Source organism: Trichosurus vulpecula, chromosome 1, assembly GCF_011100635.1.
Source record: "Trichosurus vulpecula isolate mTriVul1 chromosome 1, mTriVul1.pri, whole genome shotgun sequence".
Lineage (NCBI taxonomy): Eukaryota > Metazoa > Chordata > Mammalia > Diprotodontia > Phalangeridae > Trichosurus > Trichosurus vulpecula.
In genome coordinates, this window is record NC_050573.1 from 20,662,210 (window position 1) to 20,687,592 (window position 25,383).

At 44.8% G+C, this 25,383-nt stretch overlaps 1 protein-coding gene across 1 annotated transcript in view; it reads right to left on the reverse strand.

Moving 5' to 3' along the window:
* Positions 1-16,333: 16,333 nt before the first annotated feature.
* The window catches only part of SGSM1 (small G protein signaling modulator 1), a 55,007-nt gene continuing 45,957 nt past the window's right edge, over positions 16,334-25,383 (reverse strand). Inside the window, exons 19-23 of the mRNA XM_036741038.1 lie at positions 22,904-22,986; positions 19,889-19,998; positions 18,817-18,913; positions 18,019-18,186; positions 16,334-17,302 (exon numbers count right to left, since the gene is read on the reverse strand). Of these exons, the coding sequence (XP_036596933.1) occupies positions 17,214-17,302; positions 18,019-18,186; positions 18,817-18,913; positions 19,889-19,998; positions 22,904-22,986 (547 nt within the window). The 3' untranslated portion in view covers positions 16,334-17,213. The remainder of the gene's footprint in view (positions 17,303-18,018; positions 18,187-18,816; positions 18,914-19,888; positions 19,999-22,903; positions 22,987-25,383) is intronic.

Genomic DNA, 25,383 nt, shown 5'->3' on the forward strand with positions numbered 1-25,383 from the left:
AGTTCAGATTTAAGAACATAATAATAGAATGATCAGAGAAGGCCAGTCAGCCAAGGGAAAGGCTCAACTTGGCCATGTTTAGCCTGAAAAGAAGACTCAGGAAAAATGTGAGAGCTGGATTCAGGTATTTGAGAAAGAAGGATTAGTCTTTTTCTGCCCCATCCCAGAGGGGAGGCACAGCTAGGAGCCTGGGTGAAGTTAAAAAAAAAAGTCAATTTCAACTTGATGTCCAGAAGAACTTCCTAATGATAAGGGAGCTGTCCAAAGCAGAATGGGCTGCACAGAGTGGTAATGAGCTCCCCATGGCTGGAAGTTTTCAGGCAAAGCTGGATGACCACTTACTCTTCAGGGGGCGGTTTAGAGAGGATGCTTACTCAGGTAAGGGTTAGGCTAAATAGTCTCTGAGGTCCCTTCCAAACTTGACATCCTGGGATGACTCACCTTTATATAGTCAATAAAAGTTTGCAAACTTTATACATTTCCTTATTTTATTGAGTTTGGAGTCCATTACCTACTCTTCCTGCTCTAAACCAATGACCCTGTGCTCCTCTGGGTGTAGTAAGCAGTATGAAAATCATTATCTCCACTTTGCAGATGAAACTGAGGCTGGGGACAGAGGGTAACTTGCCTGTGGTTTGTGTAAGTGCCAGAGGCTTAATTTGAACCCAGGACTACCTGTCTCCAAATTCAGTTCTTTCATATGCTCATAGAGCTAGACTAGAGATTCTTACCCCTTTCTTGTGACATGAACCCCTTTGGCAGTAGGGTGAAGCCTGTGGAACCTTCTCAGAATCATATTTTTAAATGCACAAAATAAAATATGTGGGACTCCAAAAGAAACCAATTTTATTGAAATCACTTTATCAAAATTTTTTTTAAAAAATTGTACAAACCACATGTATAACCTGCATCAGATTGCTTGCTGTTTTGGGGAGGGGGAAGGGGAGGTGGGGAGGGGGAAGGGGAGGGAGGGAGGGAGAAAAAAATTTCGAACTCAAAATTTTATAAAAGTGAATTGTTGAAAACTCTCCTTTTATGTAATTGGAAAAAATAAAATACTGTTAATTGGGGAGGGAGAGGAGACATTTACACATTCTGTTAGGGGATCTAAAGTTAGAGATCTGCCGGTCTAACTCTCTCATTTTACATAGGAAGAAACAGAATCCTGGGGACATTGGGTGGCTTTATTGTTCTTGTTCAATCATTTCCAACTTTTTATGAGGGGTTTTCTTGGCAAAGATAAAGAAGTGGTTTGCCATTTCCTTCTCCAGCTCACTTTAGACTTTCTTGAGGAAACTGAGACAAAAGTTAAGTGACTTGCCCAAGGTCACACAGCCAGTAAGTGTCTGAGGCTAGACTTGAACTCAGGTCTTCCTGACTCCAAGCCTGGTACTCTATTCACTGTGCAAACTGGCTGCCCCAATAGATTGAGTTACTCAAGGTCAAACTAGGAATTAGTCACAAAGCCAGTACTCAAACTCAGTACCAATGAGTCCAAGCTCAGTGCTCGTCTACCTTATGAACTAAGCTGCTTTCCATGTCTGGTCCCCATACGTGAGAAAGAATAATCTCTGCAGTTGGGATGAGGCAATGTGTTACTATAAAAGAGCATTATCTCTTGAGTCAGAGGACCTGGGTTCAACTCCTACCTCTCCCACTTCCTACCTGTGGGATGACGAGCAGGTAACATTACCCTGCTCTGGTTCCTCATCAGGAAAATAAAGGGGTCAGACAAGGTGACCTCAAAGGTTCCTTCTGGCTCTAAATCTATGATCTAAATTAATAATCCTATGATCCTTTTAAAGGAACCCCCCCTTGATTTTTTTCTTAAGGTTTTATTTTTTAAAAAGCAACCTTAACATTAACCATCAATATAGTCATCTCAACTTGCTTAGAAACTATTTACATTTAAAGCAATTTCAATACATAAAATGTCAGAACAATTCATTTGTTCAATGTCCTCATTAGAATTCATGGTTCATCCACTCATTTTCATTAGCTTTTCCTCTTATGTGACTGCAATTAATGTATATTACATTTTTTTTCTGGTCCTGCTTTGCATTATTTTGTATGGGTCTTTCCGAATTCCTTTTTTCCCTCATATTTGTCTGTCCTAATTACATAATAATATCCCATTGTGTTAAGATTGCCCAGTTTATTTAACCTTTTCCTCTTCATTGTTGGATATTTAGGTTGCTCTCCTTCCAGCCCCCCATTTCCTCCCCACCCCTGCACACACACTTTTTTTTAGTACTTACACATAATTCAGCTATTAAAAATCTTCAAACAAACAGACCTCATTTTTCTTGCTTTTGATAAAGCTCTTCAGGGTACATTCCAAGCAGCAGAATTTCAGATCTAAGAATATGGTTATTTCTATAATTTTTCCTCCCTATTTATCAGACTGTTCACCAAAAACATTTGACAAGTCTACAATTCCACCAACAATGAATGTATGTGTCCATTCCTCTATAACTCCATCAAGATCGAAGTTTTTTACTTTTAATTATTTTTGCCCAAGAGATTCTACAAGCTTACAATTCTACCCTCAATGAATGAGTGTGCTTGCCTGTTCCCAAATAGCCTCACCAACACCAAATTTTGGTTCTTTGAACAGTTGCCAGGTGATAGATTTGAGGGCCCACCATTTGTTTTCAACCTTAAATATCACCTTTTTCTCTGATTCCTCTTCATAGTGGCTCATGTGGACTACAAAGGTAGTGAGCCAGCAAATTTCACAGTTCAGAAAAACTATTGTTGGTTGTCCCTTTTTTAAAATGAAGGTTACTTTATTTTTTGCCACTTAATGGCATGTGATTTATTCCAATTACATATAAAGATAGTTTTCGACATTCTCATTTATAAGATTTTGAGTTCCAAATTTTTTTCTCCCTCCCTCCTCTCCCCACTCCCCAAGACAGCAAGCAATCTGACATACGTCCTTTGTTTTCAAAGAGGACCAGTGACATCACAGGTGATATCTTGACTTGTGCATGAATTGGATTTAAGCGAGGCAGGGCTACACAAAGTCATCAGCCTCGCTCTCTCCTCCAGAGCCATTGAAATCCAGTGGCAGGACAGAAGTCAAGATGACTGGGGATGGCTTGGGATGAACCTTGGCATCTTCCATGTCTGACCAAGCTCTAAGCGCTCCACAGGCACCTCCTTCAGAAAAACTACCCAACAAATTAACTGCCTTTTGAAAATCTCTAGTTGTCAATAAATCAATAAAACGAAAGCATAACCAAGGTGATTTTAAAAATCTTTAATCAGTTTGGAAGAAGTTAAATACTTTGAGCCATTGAATGAAACGAGATTATGCTACACAGGAAATGACCTGGGATTGGTTGACTGGAATAGAGACTCCATTGAGAAGGAGCTTCCGGGGGTGGGGTACTCAGTAGGGCAGCTGAGTAGGAGTGTTGGGAGGCATGGGGCACTACCGTACTCACACCCTCCTCTGATGCCTCATTGCAGTATGCTACTTGGCAACTTCTCAGTGATTTGAACGAATGTTAATATCTTTTTTTAATATTGCCTACATTTTCCTAAAGTATTCCCTCTCCCGGAGAGCCAATTCTTAACAAATAGTTAAATGAAAGAAGCAATTTTGCAAAACTAACCGATGTATCAATTGCATCTTGAATATCTAAAATTGGATATCCCAGAAGTATTGCAAACTCAACATATCCAACCTGTTTTCCCCTCCAAACCCTCCCAGTTCTTCCCAATTTTCCTATTACTGTGAAAGAAATCACGATTTCTTACAAACTTGGTGTCATCAGCGACTCCTCATTCACACTCAGCCCACGTAGTCAATCTGTTGTCAAGTCTGGGAGTTTCTGTTTCCAGAACATTTCTCCTGTCTGTCCCTCCCTCTTATCTTCCACAGCCAACACTGTGGTGCAGGCTCTCATCTCATCGTGGCCAGATTTCCTTCCCTTGTGGCTTCTCTCCCCTCCTCGAGTTTCTCTCTACTCAAATCCAGCCTCCACACAGCTGCCAAAGGGCGGTTCCTAAAGCAAAGGTCTGACTATCTTCCCGTCTTGTTCATTAATCTCCATTGTCTCCCGAACACCAGGATCAAATAGAAAATCATGTTTGGTTTTAAAACTCTTCACAATATGGCCTCTTCCTACCTTTCCAGCCTTCTTACCTTTACTCCCCTCCATGCCTGGTGCTGCAGTGATGCTGGTCCTTGAACCACTGTTCCTTGAACCAGACACTCCTTCTCCTAATTGCTGCCTTTTTACACACATGGAATGCTTTCCCTTTTCCTCCCTGCCTCCTACCTTCCTTGGACTCCTCAAAGTCTCAGTTCAAATCCCAGCTTCAATAAAAAGTCTTTCCCAGTCTCTTTCCTCCCCTACCCGATAAGCCACTGGACCTCGAATCAGGAAGGCCTGACTTCAAATTTAACACTTACTAGCTGGGTGACCTTGGGCAAGTCACTTAACCTTGTTTGCCTCAGTTTTTCCGATTGTACAAAGGGGATTAATAATAGCACCTTTCTCTCTCTGTCATTGAGGATCAAATAAGATAATATTTGGTGTCTAGCCACAGTGCCTGGCACATAGTAGGTGCTTTATAAATTCCTTTCCCTTCCCCCCACCCCAGTGTCTTCTGATGTTCTTTTATTTTTACTATAGATATCTGATAAGTACACAATTATTCTCATATTGTCTCCCCCAGTAGAATACAAACTTTTTAAGGGTGGAGACTGTGGTTCTGCTTTTATTAGTATCTCCAGGGTTTATTTAGCACATTGCCCGGCACAAAGAAGGAAAGAAAGGCCCCATATACACTGCGGTATTTATAGCAGCCCTTTTTGTGAATTACAAACAAAGTAGATGCCCCTTGATTGGAAAATGTCGATATAACTTGTGGCTCATGAATATAATGGAATATTCTTTTACTCTAAGACATTGAATCAATTAACAAGCATTTATTAAGCACTCACCATCTGCTTTAGTCATGATCAGGTGAGAACACTCCCCTCGCCTTTGAATTACAGAATCAATCAAATGTGTTAGCTGGGCGTGAACACTTCCTGGATACTATAATTAACATAATATAATCAACCAACCAAGAGTATAAACTAAGTGGGGAAAAGTCCCTGCTCAATCTGGAAGGAGTGAAATGCTCTAAACCAATGGATGAAATGAAGCGATGCCATATAGGAAACATATTGGGATTGTTTTAAAGGTTTGCTCTTCAGTCATTCCAGACTCTCTGTGACCCCATTTGGGTTTTTCCTGGTAAAGATAGTGGAGTGGTTTGCCATTTCCTTCTCCAGTTCATTTTATGGATGAAGAAACTAAGGCAAAAAGAGTTAAGTGACTTACCCAGGGTTACACAGCTAGTAAGTGTCTGAGGCCAGATTTGAACTCACAAAGATGAGTCTTCCTGACTTCAGGTTCAGCATTCTCTCCCCTGCACCACCCAGCAGCCCCTTAAAGAATTAAATCTAAGTATGTAAGAGAAGAAGATTCCAGCAGTTTTTCCAACAACTGATATCGGAGTCAAGCTTCGGGGGCTTGAGGAAATTTACACTTGGTTGGGAGGGCAGGGAGAGTTTCACACTTCCCTCCAGACCCCTCACCATCGCCATGTCCTCAAAGAGACTGGACCAATTAGAAACAAATCTTCTAAGAAGCAGAGTGAGAACAAGCCAGATATAGAGAGAAGTAGGCAGCTTCAGGATTCTACAAGGGCCCAGGCTGTGGGTTCAGCAGGGAGTTACCCAGACCTCAGGGAAACTTCATAACGACTTCACAAAAGGAGAAAGAACATCCAACCAGGAGCTGTGAATTATCCATTGGGCACATATGCTTTTTAAGCTTGAGATCACTCTCCCCTGGAGTCAGGCGATACCTATAGGAGAATGTGTCCCAGACTCTTTGCAGAATGTTATACTTTGGTCCTCGCTATATCTTCTCAGTAAATATACTTTTATAAAAGCTAATGGATATGAACTGGTCAGCTGATATTAGGATGTTAACTAATTAATTGATATAGAGGCACACTGGATAGAGGCTCATCCTCTGGAAACTAGAACTGCTCATCCAAGTTGTGAGTCATAATTCAAAGTTGCTTCCCCAGAATGGTTGATTTTCATTAGTTCTGCCAACAGTGCATTAGTATGCCCGCCATCCCACTGGCAATCATTTTTCAAAATGCCTCCCAACAGCCTGGATGCAGGAAATAAGTGTTCAGATGATTAAATTCTTATTGTTGTAACTCCTTCCCTGGAGGGCAAACTTTGAGACCAGGCTCATCTGCCCAGAATGATTTACCGTTCCAACTCCAATTTTGTTTTCATAGACAGAATCACCACCACAGAATTGTGGGATCTTTAAGTTCAAAAAGACCTCAGAGACCATCTTGTCCTACCCAAACCTGGACATGCATCCTCTTTATAACATCCCCAACAAGCAGTTATCCAGGCTCTCCTTGAAGGGTTCCACAGATAGCCCAACCCACTTGGGAACTGGGATCCTCAGATAGCCCATCTCACTTGGGAACAGGGCTCCACAGATAGCCCACCCCACTTGGGAACTGGGCTCCTCAGATAGTCCATCTCACTTGGGAACAGGGCTCTGCAGATAGCCCATCACACTTGGGAACAAATTTTATCAATATTGAGAAGATTTTCCTCTAGCCAGCTCAAATTTTCCTTTGAGATTATGTTTCATCTCTTGCCTAAGGGCCTAAAGTGCATCCCCTTATATGTTCTTGGCATCCAGACCTAGATTTGGCCAAAGGCTAAGACCAGGTGAGGAAATCAGAGGACCTGGGTTCAAATCTCCACAATTTATTTATCTATGACCTTGGACAAGTTGCTTCTGAAAGTCAGTGGGGTCGGATTAGGGTTCTTCCCTTTCTAAAGTCCACTGGCCTATGAAAAAAGGCAGAATATATTGGTCTAAACTCCTAGGTTCAAAGGATTCTCAAGCCTTGAACCTAAGTTGTATCCTCATAGTTGGGTTGGTAACACAGACTCTATGGAAGGATTCATGGAGAAAGGGAGATGTTGGCCTCAACTGCCTAGCTGGTCAGTCCTAAGCAGTCATGGCTGCTCCACAAGGCTTCCTTGGCCCTCCAGGACACAGTATGGTGCAGGAGAAAGAGCACTGGTTCTTGAGTCAGAGGGTGTGGGTTCAAATTCTGCCTCTGAGGGTTATTACCCAGTGAACGTGGGTAAGTACTCCTACCACCTGAGGCCCCAGTTTCCTTTTGCAGTGGCCTGGATGGCCCCTGGGCCTTTCTGCCCCAAAGCTGGGATCCTCAGCTCTTGCATCTGAACCAGGAGACAACAGCCAGCTCTGTGAGATCTCTGCACTTCAACAGTTAGGATCTTCTGTTAGAGGCAAGGCACCCATCCTGTCCTGGGCATGAGGGGAGCAGAGGGGGTGGGGGCTGCTCTGGCTCACTGGGCCTCTGGACAAAAGGATCACATGCAGAGAGGACCAGGAACCTTCCGCATCACAGATTGGTCCTCCACTCTTGGCCTGGCAAGTTCCCAGGCTTGGATGATGTGAGCAGTCCCAGGTTGGCTGCAGAAGGGGACACTGGCTTTCACAATATAGCAGGTGGGGGGCTATTCAGATATGGGAAATGTTAAAAGAAGCATCCTTGGAATACACAATGTCAGAGCTGGGAGGGGCCTTAGAACAAGGAAGGTCAGAGCTGAGAGGGGCCTCACAACAGGGGATTTCAGAGCTGGGAGGGGCCTCAGAATAGGGGATGTCAGAGCTGGGAGGGGCCTCAGAACAGTGGATGTCAGAGCTGGGAGGAGCCTTAGAACAGGGAATATCAGAGCTGGGAGGGGCCTGAGAACAGGGGATGTCAGAATTGGGAGGAGCCTTAAAACAGGGAATGTCAGAGCTGAAAGGGGCCTTAGAAAAGGTCCTTCATTCCTCTCCAGGCTCCACTCCTGAATCTTTCTTCACCATCCCCAGAAGCTTTCTCACACTTAGAGATCCTTTCTCCTCAAATCCCCTTCCTCTGGTTGGTTTGCCTGGCATCTCTGTTTTAAGAAAGAGCCCCCAGACTAGCCAGGTTCACTCTCGCACTTTTCTCCCAACTCTGATCCTGCCTCTCTGGAATCTTCCTTCATCTTGCCCGGCTCAAGCACCTTCCCTTACCCCCACCCCTTTTCACCTTCCTTTGACTCTATTAGAATGTAAGCTCCCTGAGGGAAGAACCTCATTATTTTTGCTTGTATCCGGATTCCCAGTGCTTAGAACAAAGCCTGGCACATACCAGTGCTCTTATATGTGTATGTATAACAGGGCACAGACGGCTTCACCCAGCAGACTGTCTGGTAGGGTATGTGTGTGTGTATGTATTTATGCATGTATGTAGATGTATATATGTACATATATACATGTATATAAATATATATACATGTATATATATATACACAGAAGGTGACTAATTAGTGCTTACTGACTGATTTCACTCCTCTCTACACAAATAGAACATTAAACATGAGGCCAAGACAACTTGAGTTCAAATAACCCCTCAGACACTTTCTAGCTGTGTGACTCTAGGCAAGTCACTTTGCTTCTCTGAGTCTCAGTTTCCCTATCTGTAAGAAAGGGATAATAATACCATTTACTACATCGGGTTGTTGTGAGGAACAAGTAAGATAATATCTGTAGAACGTTTAAGAACGTGGATGGGGCTGGGCTTGTGATTTTACTGACGAAGGGCACTCCTGGGTGAGGAAACTTCACCAATTCAGGCCCACCCCTTCCCTCGGTCTATAGGGCTGCCTAGAATGACTTACTTGCCCAGGGTCACACAGCCAGTATGTGTTGGAAGCACGACATGACTTGAACCCCGGTCTTCCTGACTCTGAGGCTAGCTGTACTACACCAGGCTGCTTGAAAGAGATGGCAAACCATAGATGTTTCCTCCTCCTCCTCCTCCTCCTTCTCCTTCATCATTATCCTCTTCATTCCCTGCAAATATTCCCTCATCCAAGAACAGAACAGAGACCAACCAGCAATGATTTTATTGTTCTGAAAACACACACACCATAGGGACCAGAGTTTGCAACTGTTTTTTTGTTGGTTTTTTTTTTTTGGAACAACAATAAAGAACAATTTACAATTAAATAAAAAGGCAGGGCCAAAGCCCATATAAAATATATTAAACCACCACGTGGAGATCACATGTGCTCATAAATTGGTGACACGGATACATGATACCATAAAAGCCACAACATCAACCGATCTCATACAGAAAAGGATTCCCCCCAGACCAGGACAGCATCCAAGCTAGAGACACAGCAGCCCAGCATCACCCCGGAGACTGAATCCAGATGCCAAGTCACATATGCATTATTTATTTTCAAAAAGACCCAGGCTTCCATGACATGGAGCCTGTTCTCATCCCTCTCTGGGGCTATTCAACCAGAGACGTTTTGGGTTTGCAGGAGGGGGAGGGGTTCGGTGCCTTTCCTACCAAGTGAACCAACACCCTGTTAGAAGATGATCTGGTCTTGGAGGCGGGGGTAAGGTAGGAAGGGCCCTTCTAACTTATTCCCGAACAGGGGGATGGCTACAGAACATTTTCCAAGCTCCTTGTAACAGGCTGAGAACACACCCATTTATTGAAATAGAGTCCCAAAGAAGGGAGGTCTCAGGGTCAATTTCAGCAATTCCGGTCACCTCTCTTTGCTGGTGTTAATGAGTAGCAGGTATATATTCCTGATTGAAAGTCGGCACTTCAAAGATAATTGAATTGTGCTATTGTGTACGTACCTTCAGACTATTACTTGTCTCCTCATCCCGAGGAGGCTGCAGCCTGGGGTCCTCTAAGGTAAACAGTTCAGAGTCCTGCCTACCCACCCCACACTAACCTGCTTTCTCCTTCTGCACTGGAAGGGCCCATCCCATTTCCAGGAGAATCCATGAATGAGAGGCCTGCCCTTCCATTCTAATAAGCCTCCAAGCGACTGCCTGCTTTGAGTGAGTGAAGCTTGGGGATTTTGTGAGTCTGTATGGGATAGTCCCCATTCTGAGTCTCTACTGGCAGAAGGAGCATCATCTGGGTCAGAGGACCAGTGTTCGAATCTTGTTTCTGCTACTCACTAGCCACAGGACTCAAAGTCCCCTTTTTGGGCCTCAAGCTTTCCTCTCCTGTAAATTAAGACATTGGCCAAGATGACCTTTAACCTTTGTGGCACTAAATCTAAGGATGATGCGGTTTGATTTCTGCTCCTGGGTCCCTGTCACTTCTTCAAAGTCTCAAGACAAACTATAAAATGGACAATCAAGGGAGAAAAGGTGGGCTAATGCTGAAATGCCATTGAAGTCTGGGTGACAGTAAAGACAAGGCAAACACCCCAAAGAAGAAAAAGGACTGGAATTTTGAGGGGGGTGGGGGGAAATGAGTGGGAAACATTCTGGTCCCCCCCTGGGATGGTTACAGGAGGAGCTAATTCTCCTAAATTCTATTGCATTTATTTGCTCTTGGTATGGTTTAAGCTTATTAGAGCTTAATAGAACTTAAGCCGCATTGAATTGTGGGATTCTCTGTATTTGGCATTTACTTACCTGCATACATCTAAAATGAAAGCTTTTTGAGGACAGTAACATTTCATTTCTGTTTGTGTATGTGCAGCACCTAGAATATTTTCTTTTTTTTGAGGGAAGGGAGGGGGGAGGTTGAACCTGGGATTTCATTGGTATAGGGAACTCTCAATGAGGATATTCCCTGTACAGTCTCAGAAAGTTGCCTAGGTCAACAAAAACTTAGGTGACTTGGCCAAGGTCACACAGCTAGAGTGGGTCAGGGCAGGCCCTGAATCCAAGTCTTTCTGATTCCAAGGCCTTTCACTTGGAAGGCAGTAGGTGCTTAATAAATAGGGCTGGAGGAGGGGGAAAAGAAGAGGGGCAAGGAACCAGAATGGGCAAGTTCCTTCCTATTATCTTGGGCTCAGCTCCCCTGCCCTAGGGGAAGCACCAGGGAGAAAATTATAAAAATTAGGGACCTTAGAGATCATCTAGACCAAGCTTATTCTACAAAGGAGGAAATGAGGCACAGAAAATTTAAGTGACTTCCTGAAGGTCTCATGCTGCAGGCACTAACAGTTAGAACCCAGAGTTCTCTGGCACCGGATTTGATTATTCTTTCTACTATGTTGCCTGCTCACCACATCAGTCTCCAAGGAGAGGGAGAAGAAGAAAGGGAGAAGGGAAGGGGAAAGAGATGTGAAATACTTTGCACCCACTCAGAAATGTGGGGAGGTGGGGATTAAGTAGAGTGGTTAATGGTGGAAACAACATGGCCTTCCTCTTTCTTCCCAACCCAGCCAGGCATAGCTCTGACCCTTCTGGGGTCATCTTCATAACCAAATAAAGAAACAACCCATGCTCTTACATTTGGTTGGCTGGCAGAGGAAAAGGCCCAGGAAAGAGAAGGGAAGTCATGCTAGGGCATCACTCAAACACCTTTGTGCCGCCATCTTGGTCTTAAGTGGAATAAATCCAATCCAAATGAAATCTTTCACACAAACATTATTTTCAGTCTTAACACTACAAGAGGCAAAGATGCCTGAAAAACACACACACACACACACACACACACACACACACACACACACACACACACAGAGTTTGGGGACAAAGACCACATACTTCCAAAACTCAAATGTCAGGAATGCTTAAAGAAGGTGTGACCGGTCCTTCATCCACGACTACAGAAAGTTCAAATGAATGCAGTTGTGTAAGAAGTCTTTACAAAAAGCATGAATATCAACTTAGATTTTTTTTGTTGTTTGTAAAAATATAACATCGAGAACGAGGAGAGACATAGTGCATTAGATTAGGCATTTGTGCGAGTTCAACAGGTACGTGGGCGCCCTGCTCCCCACGAGGGCAAGCCCAGACGTGGGTCTGCAAGCATCGAAGGGCAGTTCTGGTGTATGACAAGAGGCTGTATACACCGAACTAAGGCTGAGGGGGGCATGAAGCTGGCAGAACAATGGGACCATTGGGATACCGAGACCATAATAGGATGGGGCCATTGTAATATAATAATGCAAATGCTGGAAGAATGATGTTGGGGAAAAGATGTTGGATCGTGGAACAATGAGGCTGGCAGACCAAGGAATAATATGAGAACTCAGATGTTAAACAGGATCAGGACAATGGGACTAATGGAATATGGAACCATAAGGCTGGTGGAGGGGCCACAGGGCATGGGTACCTCAGGAACATCTGCCATCCCACAGATTTCCTTTAGGAACCATCAAAAGGACCAAACAAAAAAAGTGTCATTAAGACCAAAAACGCAGTTGTTGTGGTTGTTGAGTTGTTTCAGTCGTGTTTGACTCTTTGTGACCCCATTTGGAATTTTCTTGGCAAACTCCTTGCCGTTTCCTTCTCCAGCTCATTTTACAGACGAGGAAACTGAGGCGAACAAGGTTAAGTGACTTGCCCAGGGTCACCCAGCTAGTAAGTGTCTGAGGCCACATTTGAACTCAGGTCTTCCTGATTCCAGGCTCGGTGCTCTATCCACTGCACCTCCTAACTGCCCCACACCAAAACTACAGAACCCTTAATACCACTCTCTGCTGCTTTATGACTTTCTAGTATTTTGGACCTATAACCAATTCTCTTGGATGGAGTGAGTGGGACATACTTCCCACCATCTAAAAGCTCGATACCCAAGTAGTATGCCACTTGGATGTAAACAGAGACATGATAGTATCTGTATTTTTAAAAAATATATGGTTTCCAATGGAAACTCACTATATAAGGTCCACCCTGATCCCACTGTCGGTTTTGTGCCTGCCTCAGGCACTTAGTGGGGCCAGGGCACGTCTGCCTCTTATCAGATACTTAACCACCAGTAACAGGCAGGAATTACAAATGGAGGGGATTCAGCTGTCAACCTTAGTTTTGGGGAAAGATGATTCTTTACTCTTAAATGATCAACATACACACCAAGAAATATGGGAGGCTAGAGGGATGCCCCCGCCCCAGGAAAACTCCTTTGGCTACTCTCTCTGGGTCGCCATGAAAGACCTTTCTTCTTGTTCCACAAAAAGGGTCTATTAGTCAAGCGATTCTTTCCCATAAGCAGAAGTTCTCTAAAGTCAGCTCTGGGTGGTTTCACAGGCTGATATTCTGGAATTTGAACATGTGTATATAATCTGACAGCATCTGGATTTGTGGTTCTAGCCCAACTTAATAACTCACTTTGGCTGCCTAATAAAACCGGGCATTGCCCCACTGGTGGCTCATTTAAGATGGCACCATTTCCCCAATCCATTCAGGGAGTTTTTGGTGAGGTATGTGGTCTGTGGGGGAATAGTAGGGCTGGTAAAAATGCGAGACTTTGGAGAACCATTGACTTAAAAGTCTGTCAGTCTCTATACACTGTTCACATGCGACAAGTCAGAGAGGGAGATGGAAATATTCCCTCTGATGTGAAAACCACTCTGATCTCCAACATGGCACTTCACCATTTCTTTCTCCTGTGGGCAGGATCGGCTGCTACCCTTGGTCAAAGCTGCCTCAGTGTCTAGCACAGTTGGCTGGTGTTCAGGGGCAGCTCATTTTTGGAAGCCTCTTGGAGACAGGTGTTTTCTAGAGAAAACTGCCTTTGCTCTCGGGAATCTTAAAACCCGAGTTGAGCCAAAGAAAGGACTAGAGAGACGACACACAGGACACTTCATACATTTTAAACCAGTCTCAAAAATAAGGACTTGAAAATTGACCAACTCACATAAATCATCCACCCCAAGAGAGAGTGGATACTAGTGGTAAAAAAAAATACATAACACCAGCATTCTATTTCACTTGCCTGAGAGAGCAGGCAAGTAACTAGCTCCAAGGCTGTTTTAAACATTCCAAAATTGAAAATGCCCATCCTCACCCCCCTCCATGAGGTAGGTTAGGCAATAAATACGTCAAAGTTACCTAATATATCTCTATTTGTAATATACCTTTACATTTCTATATATATATATTTATGTACACGTTGAAACTTCAGATCAGGGCTGTGTTCAGCTTCATAGCCTAGTTCAGTCCTCAACTTAGATAAGTGAGCATCGATCCACACAGAAGAAGAGGGGAGTCAAGGGTCCTTTCTCTGCCCTTAATCTTTTGTGAGAGTAACAGAAGAGTTGGCATGGGAAGATCACACCATTGGAAGGGAGGGAAATCATGAGCCACATGGTTTTCAGAAGCAGAAAGTTTCTTCCCAAAATAAATAAATAAATTAAAGTGATAACAATAGCCTGACCCCCTTCATAGACTTCTCTACATTTGTCCATAGGTAAATATCAATACACCAAGGATCTGGGATTTTCTCAGTGGAGGGTTCCTATACCCAAGCAGACTGAAGCCTATCTCTAACTTAGCAGAGAAGTTTGAAAGAGGTCAAGTGACTTGTCCAGGGTCACACATCTAAGAGGAGGCAGAATTGGAACTCAGGTCTTCCTGACTCCAAGTCCAGTAAATATATGCCTTCTGTCCTACAGAAGGTAAGCACCTCCAGTGGACTATAAATGCCTCCAAGGCAGGGACTGTGTTTTGTTTTGTTTTGTCTTGTCCTTGTATCCCTACTACCTAGCCCAGCGATCGGCACACAGTAGGGGCTTAATACATGCTCATCGATTTGCACTGAATTGTACCACCCTGCCTCTCATGCGTGTGTATACGTGAAAAGAGACACAAGTCTCTGGTAAACACTTACAAGATACATATATAACACTGAAAAGCTTCATTTGCCAAATAACTCACAGATTGCTTGAATTTGGTTATGCATGGACATATGAGATTTACAAGAAATAGGGTAAGTCCCAGGTATTCCAAATGGCCATGAGATGCTTCCCGGAAAACTATCAGAACAGGATTTCTCAGATACTTTGTCCAAAGCATGATGACTTGGGAATATTTGGATTTTTAAAAATTTCTCTAAGGGGCCTTCTTATGTGTGTGTTTGATTGTTTTTTTGTCCCTGAACCTGGAAAGCGATGGCAGACCAGGCTGGTGACCCCAAACAGAACAGAAGATGCCACTTTCTACCTTGAGATCAGTGTTAAGTACTCACACTTCAGATTATTAAGATCAATTCTCAAAGTCATATGCAGATGGTTCCTCAGAGTAGGGAAGCCCAAGCCTCCTCATGGCTCGACAAGCAGACTCTTCTTAGGATTAAGTCAAGAGAAAAGACCCTGATCAGACAGAGAGGAGAGATAGGACGAGGAAGGGCAGATAGCAAGAGAGCCTTCTCTTCCTGGAGGGAACAGACGATGGAAATCATCAAAGGGATGATTGCAAACACTGCTACTAGATGCCATTCGGTGGAGAATGGAAGCTTCCCCAGGGCAGGGGCACTCTGTTTCTTGTACACACAGCAGGTGCTTAAGAAATGTTTGTTGAATTGAACCTGGGGCCAGAAAACCTGGCTTGAAATCCCAGCTCTGACACTCGGGGGGCTGGGTGACCTTGAGTTAGTCACTTTGCTTCCTCATCTGTAAATTGGAAAGAAGAGAATGTAGGCGATTGTCTCACAGAGTTACGAGGAGAGAACTTTCTAACTCTGGAAACGGGAGTTACGGCTCCCACAGACAAAGGTTTCTCCTCCCAACTCTAATACAAGGATTGGGATATACATGCTGAAAAGCCCGTTGAATATAGAATCATAGCTTTAGAGCTAGAAAAGACCTCAGAGACCATCCAGTTCAACTCTATCATTTTAGAGATGAGGAGAAAAGTGAAGTCCATGTGCCTAAGATAACACAGGTAATGTGTCTGAGGCAGGATTCAAACCCAGGTTCTTCCTGACACTAAGCCCTGTGTTCCACACCCTGCTGCAGGTCACGTTTTCTATAGTTTTTGTTTTGTTTCCCTGGAACTGATTCAATGCTATTTATGTATTTGGCAGGAGAGATTTTAGGCAGGTGGATAGGTAGGGGACAGTGGACCACAAAGGGACTAGATATTTTCTGGGAAGAGGGGAAGTGGGAAGGAACTTCACTCTCCCACCTGGGGCTGCCTTTCTCCAATTTGTGGCCTTGGATCAGAATGAGGGCATTGAGGAGACCAAGCTCACAGAAGGGAAGGTGGGGGAGAGAAAACCCATTTAGAGTGAGTCTGTGGCTGGAGGCCATCCCAGCTGGACAACAGAAGAGGAAGGAGCCTTGGGTGCAGATTTATCCTAACATAGACCGACTTCTCAGCAGGACTTTTCTAGGGAAGATACTCCACCTGAGCCCCACTCTGGCCTCATCAAGGCTCCTCCCAGACAGACCTCTCAGGCTCCCTGCTGAGTCATCCAACAGTAATAATCCTCATCTTCCTTCTACCTGAGTTTAAAAAAAAAAGGCGGGAGGGGAACACTTAGGAAGGACTCTCCAATCTTGTTCCTCCTTCTGGAGTTCACCACGAGGAAGCCCTAGCTAGCCCCCATGAGAGCTCTCAGGAAGAAACCCTTGTCTGCAGGGATCCAGACCTTTGGCTGGCACTGAGGTGTAGAAAGCTTCCCCTTTGAGGAAAAAATAGTGTGTCCTCCTGGGGGAAGGGAATGAGGGAGCAGCATCAAACAGAGAGAGACCCAAACATCAGAAAGGAAGCTGGGCTACCCTGTATATTTGTGGTTTTTTCCCTTGTCTGGGCTGGACTGAGGCTGGGGGCAGCAGATCTTGGCAGTGGGTAGAAGAAGGTGAGAGAGACTTAGATTCCTTCATTATGGCCATCTGTGGTCCTCCACCCTGCCCAGTGCAAGGGGCAAAGGAGCCAAGGCAGCCTCTCCACTACAGGTGAGTTCAGGACCCTCTCCCAAGACTGCTTCCTGGAAGGCTCCATTGCTTCTGCTCTTCAGAAGACAGGGAGACTGCTTGGACCAGGGGAGGTGGATCTCAAGGGAAGGGAGGAATAGCAATGAAGCAAAGGAGAAACATTTCCCTTCTTCTCCAGTCAGCCCCTTCCTCCCCCTAAAAGAGACTGATTCCAACTTGGAGATCTTTGGTTAAACACATAAGCATAAAGTTGTAGTGAAGGAACAAACCCCTCTCCTGCCTGCTGTGGATCCAAACAGGACACCCTTCCAGATGCTGCCAGCACAGCCTGTGTCCTGGGCCAGGTCCCAAAGTCTTTCTTGAGGGCGTGGGCCCAGCCAGATGAAAGAAGATGGAACCAAGGCCTCAGGCAGGAACTTCCAGGGGACACTGTACCACTGCCTGCCCACTACTTGTTCTCGATCAGAGTCTGCACCTTGTAGACGAGGTCTCGGGCTAGCTTCAAGATCTGTTTGGTGTTGTGTCTCTCCGCCATCTCTGAGAAGAGACAGGGCAGAAAACAGAAGTGAGCAAAATGTCCCGGAGAGCCCCCAGACCTTGTGGAGCCACCTGCTCCAATCGAGGGGGTCAGAGCAAGCAGGAGGGTGGGAAGAGAACCGAGGCTGCCGAGAAGGCGGTACTTCATTTTACTGAAATCATCCTGGAATTATGGGACGTTCTATCAGAGGGAAACTTAGAACAGGGAATGTCAGAGCTGGGAGGGGCCTTAGAACAGGGGATGTCAGAGCTGGGGGGGGCCTTAGAACAGGGGATGTCAGGGCTGGGAGGGGCCTTAGAACAGGGGATGTCAGGGCTGGGAGGGGCCTTAGAACAGGAGCTGTCAGGGCTGGGAGGGGCCTTAGAACAGGGGATGTCAGGGCTGGGAGGGGCCTTAGAACAGGGAATGTCAGGGCTGGGAGGGGCCTTAGAACAGGGAATGTCAGCTAGGGAAGGGCCTTAAAGAGAGGCCCACTCTTAAAAGAGATTCAGTGGAAGGAAGTAATCTTGTCACTCCATTTTTGGAAACAGAATTTAATGTCAACAGAATTCACTCTGACAAGCCTTCCTCCTTCTTCTACCACTGAGTCAGCCCTAAGCAAGAACTGGCTTAATCAAAGGTACTTTTTTCCTTCTAGACACCCATAGCTTCCCCTCCATCTCCTCCCCGTCCCCCCCACCCCAGCAGCCCTAGCAGGACCCGGTCATTGTGGTACCGTTAAAGAACTTGATGATGTCTGTGAAATCCATATTGTTTTCCAGGATGATGTCTCGGTATACCTCCACCAAGGCCAGGGCGATGAACAGGACATAGTGGGAGGAAGAGACGTGCTTGGCAGCCCAAATGGTTTCCCATACAGAGAAGACATCATCATAGACTAGTTCTATGGAAACACCAAACCACAGCTTCAGGGAGGGTCAGAGACAGCAGGCCCTCTATTCAGAGCTGCCCTGCTTCCCCTCACACTCAAACACCTTTAAAAAACCCATTAAAAAAGCCATTCAATGGATGGGTACCCAACAGCACTGATGGCCTGTGGCCCAGCATCAAAAACATCCAGTCCTGGGATATCCAGATCCCCCAACATCAAGTCCCTCCTACTCTAGCTTCCCTATCTCTAAAAAGGAAAATAATACCTTCTTTACTGGGTTCTTGTGAGGCTCAAATGGTATTATTATATAAAATGTCTTGGAAAACCTTAAAGTATTATAGAAATGTCTGATATTCTTCACGACTCATGCTTTGGTCACTTCTAGGGGTACCATTGTGTAGGAGAAAGAGAACTGCAAATTGGAGTCAGAGGTCCTGGGTTCAAGTCCCAATTCTGCTACTACAAGCTGTGTGACCTTGGGTCAATCACCTAAGTCCATTAAGCCTTAGTTTCCTCTTCTGCAAAATGAAGAGGTTGGACTATGTGGCCTCCAAAGGTCTCTTACTCTCAAGTTGCCTCCCTCCCATTGGATGGCTCTGCCTCCAGCACTACATGGTAGGCACCCCCTCCCGAGGCTCATACCTCTCTTAAAATCCAGGAGGAACCAGCGATAACAGAAGTAGAAATGCGTGTAATCGCCATTCTGGTGCATGAGCTCAAAAAGTTCCGAGTCCAATATCTGCCCAAGGGAAGAGTCACGTCAGCACCGCACCTGAAGGGAGGGTCTCCCACTGACCCCAGGACCCTATTATTAGGTAGCTTCCCCCGCCCAAGAATTGGATTATTAAGAAGAAGAAAAAATTGTGTGGGCACAAAAAACCCTACAACATACATTATTCAGAATAGTCTGGAGTCAGGAAGATTTGAGTTCAAATCCAGCCTCAGACACTAGCTGTGTGACCCCAGGCAAGTCATTTTACCCTGTCTGCCTCAGTTTCCTCATCTGAAAAACGAGCCGGAGAAGGAAACGGCAAACCACTCCAGGATCTCTGCCAAGAAGACCCCAAATGGGGTCATGGACAGGACTCAACAAGAAGAATGGAACAAAGCTAATTCCTCTTCCACACGACAGCCCTTGAAACAGATGTAGACAACTCACATCTTTGCCTTGAGTCTTCTCTTCTCCAGAAATAAATGTTAACAAATGGTATTGTTCTATCGGTAAATTGCTTCCTCTCTCTAAGACTTGTTTTCCACGTCAGTAAAATGGCCATAATGATTTCTGGACTGCCAGCCTCAAAGAGTATATTATGGGGGAAAGGGGCCTCGAACACCTTAAAGTGCTGTAGAAACATGAGATTTTATTATTTTAACAATGTGGTTGAGAGACAGCGTGGAGGGGCAGATAAGGGGCTGGCCCCAGAAGGAGGAATTCAGTTTAAGAGGCATTTATTAGGCACCTGTGCTAAGGGCTAGGGTCCCAAAAGCCAAAAAGAAGGCAATGGCCTGGTACTGTAAAAAAGAAGACTGGTTCTGGAGTCAGAAGACCCGAGTTCAAATGCCACTTCTGTCAATTACTAACTGGCGGTCAGTTAGTCAGTCAACAAGTGTTTGGTGAAGTGAAAGGGGCTGGCCCTGGCTGGCGAGCATCCTGGGTGCCCTCCTGTGGCTCTGCTTTGTCTTCTCCACAGCTTCTAGCATTTCTATGCCTTACCTGGATGAGGGACCTCATGTTAGCAAAGTGGGTGTCCATGGCACCCCCATGGGGGAAGTTTTGGTTCATCCTTTTCATGAGTTCGGTGAAGCAGCTGAAAGCCAGGGCCTCTGGACATGCAATGGAGAAAAGAAGAGGTCAGACAGCATCCTGGGACTCCTGAAGACCCTGGGGGGTTATGAGCTGGGAGAGATCTCAGGGGATCAGCTCATCCAGTACAGCAGCTAGGGGGCGCTACAGTGCACAGAGCGCTGAGCCTCCTGACAGTCAGGAAGACCTGAGTTCAAATCCAATCATTTACTAACTGTGTGACCCTGGGTGGGCCACTTCGCTTGTCTGCCTCAGTTTCCTCAACTACAAAAATGGGGATAATAAAAGCCCCTACCTCTCAGGGCTGTTGTCAGGATCAAATGAGATATTTGTAAAGGGCTTGGCACAGTGCCTGGCACACGGTAGGTGCTTAATCAATGCTTATCCCATCCATCCATCCAGTATAGTGGAGCCCGAGGCTGGCCTTCACATCCCAGCTCTATCACTTGTTAGCTCTGTGACCTCGGACAAGTGATTTTCCTTCTCTGGGCCTCAGTTTCCTCTTCCATCAAATGATTGGCTCAGGCTTTATGATCTCGAAGGTCTAAAGCTCAGATCCTCTGAAGCCCCGAATTTTACAGAGCAAGAAACTGAGGCCAGGGAAGGGGAAGGGACTTGCCCAAGGTCACAAAGCTGGGATGCAGAGAATTGTCTGAAACCCGGGCCCTTTGACACCAAATCCCTACCAGCTCTCCCTCTAAGGATGGAGTTTCTTGTCCTGCAACCCCCAGAGCAGATAAAGTTAAAATCGAAGAATCTCCGAATGGAACCTCAGAGGCTGAGTCCTTGTAACCAGAATGGCCTTTGTTTTCTTTGAATGACTCAGCTTACCTCATTGAGCCTCTGGACACTGTGGCTTGCTCTTCCGGGGCAGGAAGCCCAAAGAGCATTCCAGGAAGCAGACAACTTCCTGTGTGATGAGTCATGGGGCTGGCTGAGGGGAGGTGTTAGCTCCAGAACCTGGTCTACGCTAGGGGGAGGGGCCAAGTCAAGAACCAATTGGCCCTGGTCATTCAGGCGGCGCTTGATGATGTCAAAAACCCTATAAGAGGGGAGAGGACAGCTTGAAGCTCTCTCTTTCCTCTTCCAGTTGGTGTGGGAAGCAGCGGCAAGCAAGCGTGACTGTGGGCCAGCCCTTGCTCTCGGGCTGAGCCCAGATGTTGGTAACTATGAATTGTGTTGGGTCTGTCTGTTGATATTTGTAACTTGTTTGTATTTTGGTTTTGAGGTTCGGGGTGCTGGTTTGTTTTTCCCCCGAACTAAATGAATGTTTTGAACCTCAGGGTGCTGGTTTTTTCCCCTGAAGTAAGTCAATGAATCTGTATTTGGTCTGTCTCTTGATGCTTGTCTGTATGCTCCCCTGAACTAACTGAATGCTAACTGAATGCTGGCGTTTTCCCCTGAGCTAAATGAATGTTGTTTGTATGCTAGGTGAATGCTGGATTAAAGTAAGATGGTCAACCCCTTCACCATGCTTTCCTTGTTTAAGCAGATAAAAAGAACCTGTGCTTTCCTGGCATCCCGGCAGCCTCCTGGGTCCCGGCAGCAGGGGAGGGATCTTCCCCCCCCATTGAAGCTGCTAGCTGGGTTGTTAAAACAGTCCTCCAAAAGAGACATAAACAAGAATCCCTTCTATGACTTCATAAGCTCATAAGCAGTCCTCCACCTCTTCTTGGAAACCTCCAATGACGAGGAACTCACTATCTTCTGGGGCAGCCCATTCCCCTTGGGAATAACTCTCATTGTTAGGAAGTTTTCCATTATATCAAGTCTAAACTGGTCCCTCTGTAACTTTCATTAGTTGCCTCTTGTTCTGCCCTCTGGAACCAGGCAGCACAAGGCGAATCCCTTCAGAGATAACTGAAGATGGCTCTCATGTTACCCTCCACTTCTCTTCTCCAGGCTATTAGTTTTTCAACTAACCTCACAGGACAAGATCTAAAGCCTCTTGGCTCTCATTATACAATTTCCAGTTTACTAATGTCCCTCCTAAACTATAGTGCCCAGAAATGAACACAACACTGCAGAGAACATCTGACCAGAGCAGAAGATGATAGGATGGTCATCTCCCTGGTCATGGATGCCTGGCCTCTCTCAGTGCAGCCTAAAATTGGATTAGCTTTTTTCCCTACTATCTCATTCTATTGTCTCACCTTGAGCATGTAGACTACTAATACCCCCAGATCTTTTTCAAACTAACCATATGTTAGCCATGCCTCCCATATCTTATAATTATGAAGGTGATTTTTGGAACCTAAGTATAAGACTTAACATTTATACCTATGAAATTTCACCTTCATATATTTGACCCAATGTTCTAACCTGTCAACATCTTTTTTGATGCTGATTCTCATGTGGCACATTAGTGATCCCCCCTCTACCTGCAAATCTGATCACCCATCAAGCCAGTTTTATCCAGGATATTAATTAAAAAGTGCTAACTGCCCAGGGCTAAACAAATGAATAATGATAACAAAAGCCCAGATGCCTGGGGCACTCCACTAGACACCTTTTCCTCCCAAGTCACCTTCAAGACATTTAATGATGACTCTTTGGATCCAGCCATTCATCTAACTTGAAATCCAACTACCTGTCCAATTTCTGGTTCACATCTTTCCATCATATCCATAATAATAGTATGAAAGTCTTTGCCAAATTTCTTGCTAACTCCAAGGTAAGTTTTATCCACTATTATAGTAGACTAGTCTAGTAATCTAGTCCAAAACCAAAAGTAAGCAGACAGGAAATGCGGTTAATATGGTATGACCTGTTTAGGATGAAGCCTGGCAGGCTTCACATGGCTCCTCGCAGAGCCGCTCACTGGCCACAGGTTGGGATGGGGGGAGGTGACAGTGAAATTGTCAGACTCATCTCACCACCCAGATGGAAGAGCAGAGGAAGTTCTAGAATCAGGTGGTCACTCACCATCGTCCAGGATGACCAACAACGGGGCCAGGAGGTCACACATGCCCTGCACGTAACCAATCTCGATGTGCTGCCAGATGTAACTGAGAAGAAAACACAGGAAGTCACAATGCCAGGAAGAGAAAGAAGCTGACATTTTATCAGAGGGTTCGGGGAGGTTTAGCTAAGTTCAGGAATTACGAATCCCTAATGGTCACAGGATGCAGATGTAGAAGGTACCTTGGAGAAGGGACCTTGCCTAGTCCAGGGGATCACAACATAGGGGTGGGTACCCCCAGGGGGACAAGAAGCTTGGCAAGAGAATACAGGGGACATTTATTTCACTGTATTCTGGTGACCAGTTAACAACTTCAGAATTCTAAAAATGTTAGGTACTAAATAAAGTTTTATGAAAAATTATTTAATATTATTTCAGTTAAATTAATTAAATTTTTAGTTCATTTATTTTAAATTTTTAAAATTTTAAATTAAGTAACATAATAAAATAAATATAAAGAATAATAATAATAATTTACATATAAATATAATATGTAAATTACATATATTATAGATATAATTATATATAAATTATATATATATTTTATCATATGTAATATATTTATATAACATAACATGTATATAAATAACAAACAATAAAAATTTTAAATCAATCAATAAATTATTTATGAAAAATTAATGTTTTATTTTATTTACTTCTTAGTGTTCCTTGCCCTTTTTCCTTCTTTTTTTAACCTTTGCTATACGCTCAGCCCAGCGCTTGGCACGTGATAGGCATTAATAAATGCCAGCCTACTGACTACAAGTGATGGCTCACTGGGAAGGGATGAATTTGATGTAGAAAGGATAAATCATTAACAATCAAACCAGTGAAAGATATTGTTTTGGAAGGTGTTTAGATGCAGGATCAGAGAGGGGAGAGCCTGGATAGTCATAAGATGATAGCACAGGGGCTCAGAGCTGGAAGGGTCTTGGGATGCCATCAAGTCACACTTCCTCCTTTGTTTTTTAAATTTCACAGTTGCCTTCTCTTTCCATGACACACTCATTGCCCCTTAACTCCCTCCCCAAACCCCTGGAAGAAAGAAAAACACTTGAGCAACAGATCCATAGGCAACTGTGCTGGGATAGTGTATACCACATTCTGTACCCGTGGCCCCCACCTCTCTTCTGAGAGGTGGAAGACAAGCTTCTTTATCCATTCCCCAGGACTGAGATGGTTCATGACAATCCATCAGAGGGTGACCTCTTGGTGACGTCATTTATTTTATTGGAGGCGAATATATTCCAACTCCCGTTTTACAGGTGAAGAAAATGAAGTCCAAGAACTTACCGAAGTTGCCTGGGCAGTAACTGGCAGAGCTGGGATTTGAACTGAGCCCCTCTGACTTCAAATCCAAAATTCTTTCCATTGCAATATGACGCCTGAGCCACAGGCAACTTAAGATAACAACCAATGGTTTAGGATTTGCAAAACGCTTTATAAATATTATATTATTTTATCCTTATAATATGGAGGTTATTATTATTAACCCTATTTACAGATGAGGAAACTGAGGCAGAAAGTAGATGCCCATAATCACACAGCTAGTATCTGAGGCTGATCCCAGGCCTGGTGCTCTATCCACTGCGCCACCTAGTGGTCCAGGTGGTGGTAAAACTAATAACATATCGCTGCTTCACAGATGGGGAAAATGAGGTTATGAAATTAGATTTCTTGCTTACGGTCAGACGGGCGGCTAGGTGGCACAGTGGATAGAGTGCCGGGCCTGACGTCAGGAAGACCTGAGTTCAAATCCAGCCTCAGATACTTACTGGCTGGGTGAACCTGGGCAAGTCACTTCACCCTGTTTGCCTCAGTTTCCTCATCTGTAAAATGGACTGGAGAAGGAAATGGCAAACTGCTCCAGGATCTCTGCCAAGAAAACCCCAAATGGGCTCATGAAAGTCAGAGAGGGCTGAAAACAACTGAACAACAAGAAAATGGTCAGATAGCAAGTATGCGCCTAAGTGAGATGGGAAACCCCCTCCTGGTTCTGACCCTCCAAGGGCTGCACAACAGCCTTTGGAAAGGTCTAAAAGTCAGGCTAACTTTTCTCTGGGCAACATCTCTGCTGTCATCTGTGCCTGGAACACTCTCCTTCATCCTCTCCCACTACTGACCTCCCCTTCTTCCCTTAAGACCTAGCTAAAATCCCATCTTCTACAGGAAGCCTTCCCCGCCCCCTCAGTTCCAGGGCTTTGCCTCTATTAATGATTTCCTATCCAGGGGCCATCTCCAGTCATCCTGAGCTACATCTGGCCACTGGACTCACCCGGCTCCAGAAGAGAGAGTGAAGCCGGTGACCCTGCACAGCCTTCTCTCACTCAAACCCTATTCACTCGCACGTCATGGCATCACCTTCCTGATGGCCTGGTCCTCTTCGAGAATGAAGGACAAACAATTCCCCATTTCTATCCCATGTGTAGCTTGCTTTGTATAT